Source organism: Castanea sativa, chromosome 8 (genome assembly GCF_040712315.1).
Source record: "Castanea sativa cultivar Marrone di Chiusa Pesio chromosome 8, ASM4071231v1".
Taxonomy (NCBI): domain Eukaryota; kingdom Viridiplantae; phylum Streptophyta; class Magnoliopsida; order Fagales; family Fagaceae; genus Castanea; species Castanea sativa.
This window is the reverse complement of record NC_134020.1, coordinates 50,582,509-50,594,417: the sequence shown is the minus strand read 5'-3', so window position 1 is coordinate 50,594,417 and position 11,909 is coordinate 50,582,509. Positions and strand designations below refer to the sequence as shown.

Genomic DNA, 11,909 nt, shown 5'->3' with positions numbered 1-11,909 from the left:
TATACCATTAAGCTTTGATCTTTGTGTGGTGGCAAATTGGCAATGCGTCACGCTAAGATAATAGTTGATATTATACTCTCTTTTTTTCAAGACACCCTTAATTATTATTAGAGAAAACTGCGAATTAAGTAATAAAGTCTCTGAAAGGGATTATATATATATATATATATATATATATATATATATATATATATATAGTTATCATTCAAAAAATGAAATTTAGACATGTAATCTAGGACTAAAAATGTGTATGACCCAAAGAAAAGAAAAGAAAAGAAGAAACAGCTACAAAATGTGGACAACTGAAAGTTCAAAGTTGCGTTAAAATCCAATCAAAGTCTGATTGAGTGGTCCTTTTTGGGGATTGGGAACTCCCAAAAATAGAAAGGAGTAAAGGACCATAATATTCCCTTTTTTTTCATATTGCATGTCTCAAAACTCTCTTGAATATGGAAAAACGTATTTTGAATCTGTTTTCTACCCCAATCAAGATAATGCACTCTCAGAGTTCCTACTAGATGAGAACAAATTTGGTTCTCATAGGCAAACTGGTTAACAATAGCGTGTTATCATGGCCATGTGATTTTTCAACGTCCCATTTCTCTATATATATAAGTCCTTGGCCCTCCCAATTCTTGTGCAACAATTGTGTACTTAGTAAAAATACTCACACACACAAAGTTCCTTAGTAAAAATGTTCATAACACAACTTCACCAGTCACATTCCTCTCAAAATCCATTCCTATTGCACAAGACATTCATTGATGGCAATAGCAATGGGAAAGGGAATGGGAATACTTCACGTACAATCTTAGTGCACTCATTTCACAAAAAGGCCAAATATGTTGGAGTTCGATCCATGGCTAGTAACATAAAAGCTGTAGCAAGCACTGCTGGTGAAGAGGCCGGTTCTGTGGAAGCCATTATTACTGTGAAACCTACTGTTGGTGGTTTACTTTCAAACCTTGGGATAGACCAAGGGCTCGATGATATTAAAGATTTGCTTTGTGAAACACTCGTCTTGGAGCTTGTTAGTGCAGAGCTTGATCCTAGTAAGTGCTGATTTAAGGATAGTATAGAAAGAATTGTCGTTATTCCCGCGTAGTTTTCTCTTTCTTTCTTGGAAAAATATTATCTCATGAGATTGTTTATGGAACATCTATCTCATATGTGGGTCTATATGGTATTTGGAGCCCTTTAAATATAAGACAGACTCTACATGAAACATAAAACCATCTCATGAGATACTTTTTTCTTTTGATAAAGAACATAATTTTAATTCAAATGATATTTTCTTTATCAATAAGAATAAGTAGAATGTAAGGTGATTGTGACTTTAAATTTTATTGAATGAGCCATGAGTGTGTCTTGCTAATAAAAAAAGTCAATCTTTTTGTCAGGAAAATAAAAATATTCACATATAACAACCATATTCAAATATATAGTCCAAATAAGCTTCATCCTTAATTGGTCAAAAACACGAAAAAGGACACTAAAAGTCAAAAGCTTGTATATCACATTATTCAAAACAGCTTGAAGTAGCTAGTCCCTACTTAATTGATCTGATTCTGCAATTATAAATTCTTGCATTTCTATCCCACCAAATATATATGGCATACCATGGCAGCCAAAGTAAGGTTTAGAACCGAACTACTCTTCACTTTTGAAATTGGAATTTGCTAATTTAGCTCAACATTCCAATCATGATTTGGTCTTCTAATTACATATATTTGTTGAGAAAAACATTTTACAATCACATAGTGATTGATGCAGTCAAAATGTATATGGCAACTTTTCTCCATTCTACTTTTACAGAATCCACATAACATATTTCTACCATATCCTAACTTTCAAGTTCATTTTTTAAGTATTAGCAAACAAATAAACATGTTTACGCACAACTTTGGAAAACCATATTAGTTTCACTAAATGTTCATCATATACTAGAAATAACTATGCACAAACCTAATCCTCCTAATACAGCCGGTCTTTATTGCTCAGATAATAGGCAAACTCTCGATTCACAAACGTAGGTATTATTTAACCCCAAAAGAACTATTGAAATAAAAACTTGAGGCAATTTTCAACATAAACACATATTACACTTAGAGTTTGTTTGGGATCAGATGGAAAGTTTATTTGATTTTTTTAACTTCTTTTTTATACTTGTCATGGGTCTTATTGTACTTTTGGGTATTATTTATGAGTTCCATTGTATTATTCAATTAGTTTTTAATTTCTTCTTTTTTTCTACATTTTCAGTAAAAAGTTTTTAGTTTTAGCTAAATAAACTATTTCCAAATAAACTCTTAGTGCAACATATGTTGATGTTAAATTGCTTAATATTTTTTTTATAAACATTTTGAAACTCTTATGGTCATACCAAGATTAAAGTTACACATTTTATTTATTTTAGACATGCACACCAAATTGTATATAAATAGAATGTTATTTATTATATATAATAATATGTAAATTGATATTTTATGTATAATTTTGAAATAAATTAAAACAACTTGAAAATTAAAAAATTTATATATAATATAAGCATTGATCATTGATCATTGATCAACAACTTGAAAATTTGACATTAAATATTTTGTAAACGTCACTTATGAGAGTATAAGAAGATAAGGTAATTAATCCAACAATGAATTTATAAAAAAGCTTACTATAAAATTAGTAAAGGATCGCGTAATATTAGAAAGACATGTTGTAACTTAAACCAAACACACTCATATTGTGATATTTATGTAACTCATTCTTTACATAATGATATAATAAGGATTTAGTGATATCTCCGTAAACTATATGTAATGTATTTGACTGTTTTGAAGATACGGGATTAGAGAAGGATACAATTAAAGGATATGCACACAGGACTAGCCAAGAGGAGGCAGAGGTGAAATATGAATCCAGTTTTGAAGTTCCAATAGATTTCGGGCCGATTGGGGCTATTTTTGTAGAAAATGAGCACCACAAGGAGATGTATCTTCAAGATATTATCCTCAATGGCTTCCCTAATGGTCCCGTTCGTGTGAACTGTAATTCATGGGTTCATTCAAAATATGACAATCCTCAAAAAAGGGTCTTCTTTGCAAACAAGGTCCACCTCTCTCTCTCTCTCTCTCTCTCTCTCTCTCATAAGCATATTTTATACGTACATATATACAAACATATAAATAGGATATAAACTCAAACTAACCATCTTATTTACAATTTTATTCACAAATATACTATTATATTTGAATTTGGTTCATTTAATAATTGAGTTTAAATTTTAGCTTGACATTGGTTTGTTGATTAAAAAAATGAGAACACATAATTTTATCTATAGTATTTTTATTACATTGAATACGAATGAGTTATGAATAGTACTTTATACATATTATTTGTTTCCTAAATATAATATTTAATAATAATGGTAATTATTAATAGGAATTTGTATGGTTGTATTAGTATATCGACCTATCTATTTTTATTATTTAAAGAAATTTTGACATGACTATTCTAGTAAAGGTTTTATATATAAAATAATTTTTTTGATATATATAATAGAATTTAAAATTTGTTTTATATATATATATATATATATATGTATTATAAATTATAGATTATAAGTAACCCTGCAACAGGTAACCCTATAACAAATTTTGTGGATTATCAATTTCCCGTATACTATATTCCGGAAAAAAAAAAATCCATTCACTATGTAAGTGCAAGTGGTCCATTTATTTCAAGCTATTTTGTTTTTAATAAAAAAAGTGGTCCTATCATTTCACACAATTGTTTTTTAAAGTGGTCCATTTCTTTTCTTTGCCATCATTAATATTGAATGGTCCATTTCGAAATATGTCTTCATGATTGGACTATTTTTTGAATTCAGTTTTTAAAATTACCAAGTCATAGAATAATAAAAATCCAATTAAATAACCACAATTGTTAGTTATTTTCCTTAAATTTTTCATTCCATATCTTTCTTATTTTTGTAATAAAGAAAAACATCACATTCAAATGCGTGTTTTTTCTTGAAGAAATTATTAGGTCCACCAGAAGGACTATTGACGTGGTCCTCCTTGACCTGCCAACCAATAAAATGCTCTTATTTATACAAATATGACATTGCCTAGTAATTTTTATTTTTTATTCTTTATGCTGATTAAGAAGTTCACTCACATATTAGCATAAATGACACTATCTTATTGGTTGGGAGGACCACATCAATAGTCCTCTCGGTGGACCTAATAATTTCTTATTTTCCTAGAATATGTAAGTTATAAGGATAGAGTACAAAATTTAAGATTTCTCATATCTCTTTTCCGAGAAATTATTGTGTACTCCCAGAGTACTATAAATGCGTACCCACTCCTCTCACATGAATGGTGGGTCCCATTAATTAAATTCATGGTGGAACCCACCATATATGTGAGAAGGGAAGTACGCATTTATAATACTCTGAGAGTACCTAATAATTTTCCCTCTTTTCCAAGCAATAGTCATAAATTTGCATTATTTTAGCGAGATGTGGTCCAGCAATGACCTTGATCCAAGGCTTTTTGAGGAAAACTAAAATAAAATTTCATGTCAATGGTAACTTAACATATATGGGCGTGCTTGTCTAAATTATTGGAAAATTGTGTTTTAAATTTAAAATATTTTCCTCACTAATATTCGTTGCCAAAAATAGATTTTTTTGTAGTGAATAAACGTTTGGAAAAAAGCTATGAAAAGTCGTGATTGCAAACTAAAGTTTTGAATTTTAAAAATACTATTTTAATCTCCCAAAATGACTAACCAAATAAACCCTATATTGTGTTCTTATATTAAGACTTTCCTATTGATTTTTCTTTTGGATTGTGGCATTGTATATGTTTGGTTGTTGAGTAGTCATACTTGCCATCACAAACACCAAGAGGACTGAGGAAGCTAAGAGAAGAAGAGCTTGGGGTTTTACAAGGTAGTGGCCAGGGAGAGCGCAAGAGTTTTGAGAGGGTGTATGATTACGATATGTACAATGATCTGGGAGATCCTGATACTAGTGTGGATCTTAAAAGACCAGTACTTGGAGGCAAGGAGCACCCTTTTCCTAGACTTTGTAGGACTGGGCGCCCTCGGTGTGACACAGGTACCAAATTACTATATATACATTCAATTTTTACTTCTTTTGCAGGATTAATGGCCATTGAATAAGAGCTAGGGAAAACAGAAACCCTAAAAGCAATATAATTACAATTTGGTAAATATGCTGGATAGAAGTTTTGGAAATATGACACTTGGATATTGTTAATGTCACCTCCAATCAATGAAAAAATGATTAAGATCATTATCTTCTATGTTTCTTTTCAATCAATGACTTCTCAAAGTATGCATGTGACATATGGTTGGTAACCTGTCATGTAATATGTTCCTTTCTGCCTCTGGCAACATATTTCTAAAAAGAGTCATAAAAAAAAATAAAAAAAATAAAAAAATTAGTGAAGGTCAGCCTTCTTGGTGGCCCCACGTTTGAAGAACATTATAAATTTATAATAATGAAATATCAGTAGGATTTTGGATTTTATTATATCTAGGGTTTCAGAACATTATAAATTTAAAAAAAAAAAAAGGATTAAATAAAATATCGTTACCCTATAATTTAACTATTTTTCAGTTAACTTAACGAAGTAATAGACAATTACTTTTATATAGAGTTAAAACTCACAATAAACTATTTACATTAATAAGTTGTGCTAAAATATATGTAATAGACTAACTCTTTATTTTCTGAAAGTCTCTTTGAGATGTTTATAGGGTTTTTTCTTTTCTTTTTTTTTAGGGTTCAAGAAATAAAAATTAAATATAACAAAACAAAATAAATTAACACAAAAGTGTAAATTTAGTCCTTTCATTCATATATTTGATCCTAACCTATGAACAATTGTGTTATACATAAATAGATCCATTGTCTGAGAAAAGGGGCAGCAACATTTACATTCCTAGGGATGAAGCCTTCTCAGAAGCAAAGCAAGTAGCATTTTCAGCGAAGACTGTACGCTCAGCATTGCATATAATAATACCAACTCTAGAGGCTGCAATCATTGACGAAGACATCGGATTCCCCAACTTCGCGGCTGTGGATTCACTTTTCAACGAAGGAATTAAGTTGCCTAGTCTCAAAAACGAAAACAAAGGGTTTCTCAAAACCCTTTTGCCCCGACTAGTCAAGGCTATAACTAATACAGTTGACGATGTGTTGCGCTTTGAGGCCCCAGAAACAATGGACAGTGAGAAAACAAACTCATATGCTAACTTTAGCATTGCAATTTATATTTCTATTTCTCTTTCTCTAATTAATTAAATGGTTTTTGAGCATGTAGGAGACAAATTCTTTTGGTTTAAGGATGAGGAATTTGCTAGGCAGGCTCTTGCTGGTGTCAACCCACATAGCATAAAGTTGGTTACGGTATGATAAATTGATATTTACTTCCAAAGCATTGAGCATAAGTGTCCATACTCCTATGGTATGGTGCGCACATATAAACTTTTTTTTAACAATATATACAACCAAAACAAAAGATTAAAATTTTCCATTACACTGTTAAAATGATAGTTTGTGATCAATCAAAATAAAATGGTGTTAGTGATGCGTTCATATGAAATTGATGTTTATTCTAACCATAACTTGTTACCTTAACAAATTGGATGTGAGAAAAATTGTCTTTAACATTGCTTGTAAAGAAAAAAAAAATCAAAGTAAATTGCCCCTAGAGGAATATATATATATATATATATATATATAAAATCATGAGCACACATATTTGCATAAAATTTTAAATTACAATTGAGATTAGGAAAAAGAACTATTATTATAATGAAGTATTTTTATGCTAGGATGGTGATCAAACATATGTAAAGCAACACATGAATATCATGCAGGAATGGCCATTGAAGAGTAAACTTGATCCTAAGATCTATGGACCGCAAGATTCAGCAATCACTACAGAATTAGTTGAACGAGAAATGAGAGGTTTAATGACCATCAAGGAGGTATCATATATAACTGATACACATTATGACCATTTATATATTGATTTCTTTCTCACATAAATTTGTATACATGCTAGGCCATAAGTCAGAAGAAGTTGTTCATTATAGATTACCATGATCTATTTTTACCATATGTGAGTAAAGTAAGACAAATTGAAGGCACAACTCTCTATGGGTCACGAACATTGCTCTTCCTAACCCCAGATGGCACATTATGGCCCCTAGCCATTGAATTGACTCGGCCACCAATGGATGGGAAGCCACAATGGAAACAAGTTTTCACACCTTGTTGGGATTCTACAAGTGTATGGCTTTGGAGACTTGCCAAAGCCCATGTCCTTGCTCATGAGTCTAGTTATCACCAACTAGCTAGTCACTGGTATGTTCCACTTCTATATTTTGTTCACCATTTGTTATATACACAATATTTTTTACTTTTTTATCATTGTTTTTATTATTATTATTTTTTTATACAAGATAGAAATTTTACTCTAGCCTAATTTAAGTGTATATGTGTGTAAAGCTCCTTTCTAGAGACTTGAACTCCAACCTTTTCGCATTCCCCCTCACACTCCACAAGCACTTGTACTTGTGGAGTGACCATCACACCAAAAAAATGTGGTGGTTCATTATTGTTAATATGGTCTATCATGATTGGAGCAACATTACATTCACTTGAATTCACCATTGAACAATTTTTACAATGCATCAATCACAAAAAACCATTTCAACATTTAATCTAATCTTCAAATAGAGAGAATCTTTTTCCCTAAATTTAGGACTTTGGCCTCTTCATTCTTCATATTATCATACCATCTATACTAAAAGGACTAGAAATTCTTTTGCAGGCTAAGAACTCATTGTGCTACAGAACCTTATATCATAGCCATGAATAGGCAACTCAGTGAGATGCACCCAATCTATAGATTGTTGCACCCACATTTCCGATACACTATGGATATCAACGCTCTCGCTCGAGAAATACTTATCAATGGAGGAGGGATCTTTGAGAAGTCATTCACCCCTGGAAAATACTCCATGGAGCTTGGCTCCTTGGCTTATGACCTAGAGTGGCAGTTCAACCTACAGGCACTACCAGCTGACTTAATTAACAGGTACTTTGAACTATCCTTTCATAAACAAGCAACAACTTAAGTCATGATTTCTTCTGATGTTGCCTATCTAAGGTTTATTGTACAATTCCTAAGTCCTAACACTACCAAATTGTCAACACATAATAATTCTTCTCTTTGTTTGTTTAGCACTAGTATGACTTAATCATTTTCAACTCATTTGACTAAATTAAACACAAAATTTAAAATTTCACACTTTTCTAAATATAACTGTGCTTTATCATTTTTTTTATTTGGTAATAAATACATACTCCATCTTCCTCTCATATTAGGAGCGGGTCTTATGGTGGGAACCACGTATAGAGCCCATTTCTCATGTGAAAGAGTGAGCATTGCTCCCAAATTAACTTATAATTTTCCTTTTTTCATTGCTTGAATGCAGGGGAATGGCTATTGAGGATCCAACAGCTCCACATGGCCTAAAGCTCACAATTGAGGACTACCCTTATGCTAATGATGGCCTCCTCCTTTGGGATTCCATGAAAGAGTGGGTGAGTGACTATGTCAATCACTATTACTCTAACCCAAGTCTCATTGAATCAGATCAAGAGCTCCAAGCATGGTGGGAAGAGATTAGAACAGTAGGCCACGGTGACAAAAAGGATGAACCATGGTGGCCAGTCCTCAAAACCCCAAAAGACCTCATAGAGATTATCACAACAATAGTATGGGTGACATCAGGACACCATGCAGTGGTGAACTTTGGACAATACACTTACACGGGCTATTTCCCTAACCGACCTACTATTGCTAGAACCAACATGCCCACTGAAGACCCTTCAAAAGAGGCTTGGAAAACCTTCTTGAAAAAACCCGAAGGTGCACTTTTACAATGCTTCCCTTCACAAATGCAAGCAACAAGAATGATGGCTGTTATGGACATACTATCGAGTCATTCACCGGAGGAGGAGTATATAGGGGAGAAAATAGAGCCAACATGGGCTGAGAACCCGGTTATAAAGGCGGCTTTTGAACGGTTTAGTGGGAGGTTGATGGAGCTTGAGGGGGCTATTGATGAGAGGAATGCAAACAAGGAATTGAAGAACAGAAATGGAGCTGGGGTTGTTCCGTATGAGCTCTTGAAGCCATTCTCACCTCCTGGAGTGACTGGAAAGGGAGTTCCATATAGCATTTCTGTTTGAAGTTGAAATATTGTATTGTCATAGATTACCTCAAATTCCAAAACATTTCAGACTGAAAATTATAAGAATAATAGGGCCAAATAATTGTGTTTAACAACAATAATTTCACATATGTTGGTGACAAACTAGAGCTTTAAATCATAGATACATTGGTACTGTTAGAGAATTAAAGGCTTTGCTCCAAGTAAGGGGCTTCTTTCAGCACGATGTTTTTTTTTTTTTTTTTTTTTTTTCATATGAGAAGTCTAGTGAGTCATAACATATTTCATAACAAATTTTACCAGTGTTGATATAACAACTTATTAATACTTGATAACAAAGTGTTGTCGGTGATAAGCTTATATAAGAATAAAATTTCCAAACTCAACAAATGTGAGATTTGCTGTAAAAAAAAATTGTATATGTAATTAATTACACAGTAACATATTTTTGGTCCCTATATTTTAAGACTCTTTCTATTTTGGTCCTTATGTTTTTAAAACTTTCAATTTGATCCTAGAGTTTTTGAGCTTATTATCACTTTCGTCCTTACTGTCATCTAGTAAAAAAAAAACTTACATGATTGATGGATTGCATAGTTGATACAAATAAAGATAATAATAATAATAATAATAATAAGTGTGTTTTACAAATATATGCTCTTAGGCATATCTTAGTAAATCAATTTAGAAAAAATTTTATAAAAAAATGAAAAAATTACTAAATTTTTTACAACTATTTTTATTTTTCATAAAATATTTTAAAAATTGATGATTAATGTATGCTCTACCATACTCATAAAAAAATTAATTAACATTAAAATAAAAGTCAAATGTCAGCAAATAAATAAATAAACAAAATCCACATCAGATACAATTGCTCTTAGTGCCTATTTGATTTAACTAATTGACACCATATATAATAGAACATACTGTTTTTTAGAATCCTATATTTTTATCAACATTATTTTTAAAAAAAAATAAAATTCAAATAAGGTATACCAAAACTTGCACATAATCACATGAACTCTTAATTATTGTTCTAAAAAAATAAAAATAAAATCTTCTAGGTACACCGACACCGATTGACAGTTGATATGGTGTTCTAGCTCTACACTCTACACATGCTGACCATGTTGGGTAATACTTAGGTACAGTACTTAAGTGCTGTTACTTAAGTTCCCACTTTAAGATTTTGTTATGTGTATTTTTTCTCATGAGTTGGAAGCGTATTTTTTAATTAAACAACCACATAATTGAATTAGAAGAAGAGAACCTAAGAAACACCGTACCTAACTTTTTTCCTTACATTATTATTTTGATTAAAATTCAAATTGGTCTTCAAGTGACATGGTTCTTAATTAATTTGACATGTCTTTAATTCAAAAAGTATAAATTTTACTTTAAAATATTCAAATTGTCACTCACTAGTAATTTTTAAATACTTTTAGAGTATAGAAAGTGATTTTCCCTCGCATTTATGATAAGATTCACTCATTAAACTCATTATGAGATTCACCATAAATGTAAAAAAAAAAAAAAAAAAAAAAAAAAAAAAAAAAAAAAAAAACCATTTTTCCGTACTTCAAGAACATGTAAGAATTTTCCCACCTCAAGAGGCCCACTATAAGAGGGATTGAGATTCGGATGCTAGTGCACCATGCAATTAAGTGAAAAAATATAGGAGAAATACACTTTTCATCCCTATGTTCTGCCCTCATTCCCATTTTGACCTCTACATTTTGTTTTTACTGTATTTAGTTCCTATTTAAAAAAACACCATCCATTTTAGTCTTTTCTGTCAGTATTCCAACGGCAAAATCTCAGGTAGTGGACGAAACTATTAAAATAATAATAATAAATTTTAGGCGTAAATGCACTTTTAGTCCTTACATTTTGACCCGATTTCTATTTTGGTCCCTACATTTTATTTTTACCACTTTTAGTCCCTAAACCAATTAACACGTGACGTTTAAGTCCTTACCGTCACCCAACTAATAGAAAAATGCTGACGTGGCTAACAGTACAGTAAAATAATAATTAAAAAATATATACTTTGGCATTAAAAAATTGTCACGTCAGCATCTAAATAATTAATTAATTAATTTTAACTAAATGAGAAAAATTAAAAACAAAAAATCACATGAATTGAGATCTAAGAGTGCCTTGTACAAGAACACAATCCCAGACCTAAGAACACAAACCCAGAAATTTAAAAAAAAAAAAAAAAAAAACAACAACAACAACAACAAAAACAACCATTTAAGACCGAATTTTCCAACAAATCACTAATCCACATGATCAAGAATGTAATGACATTCACATTCTCATTCTCATTATTTGATTCTGAGATCCCAATCAAATATGAGCAAAAAACAAAATGTCAGCTTCCTAAACCCTAGGCGGTCCATCCTGGAGCGAGCGTGTGATAGGTTTGTCGTTAAACAAGATCATCAAAAACGCGGCATGGCGTAAGCACTCTCAGCTTGTCTCCATCTACAAATCTGTCTTGGGTTTTTCTTTCCGATCTGGGTACTCTCGGATCAAGCGATTACTTCAGCAACAACCCAATTCACTTACCCAACATCTCAAAGATTCAAGATTGTTATTGATTACCCAACAGCCACCTC

At 31.6% G+C, this 11,909-nt stretch overlaps 1 protein-coding gene across 2 annotated transcripts; it reads left to right on the top strand.

Moving 5' to 3' along the window:
* The first annotated feature begins 442 nt into the window (after positions 1-442).
* LOC142605651 (linoleate 13S-lipoxygenase 2-1, chloroplastic-like) lies at positions 443-9,493 on the top strand. 2 transcript variants are annotated; one of them, XM_075777083.1, is made up of 9 exons: positions 443-1,052; positions 2,838-3,106; positions 4,888-5,125; positions 5,937-6,263; positions 6,357-6,442; positions 6,871-7,026; positions 7,104-7,405; positions 7,875-8,141; positions 8,542-9,493. In XM_075777083.1, exons 1-9 carry the CDS (start codon positions 695-697, stop codon positions 9,299-9,301), a joined length of 2,763 nt encoding a protein of 920 aa, XP_075633198.1. In that variant the 5' UTR covers positions 443-694; the 3' UTR covers positions 9,302-9,493. The 2 variants fall into 2 exon arrangements, with proteins under 2 accessions (XP_075633198.1, XP_075633199.1); XM_075777084.1 differs by having other exon boundaries at positions 446-1,052; positions 6,916-7,026.
* The last annotated feature ends 2,416 nt before the right edge of the window (positions 9,494-11,909 follow it).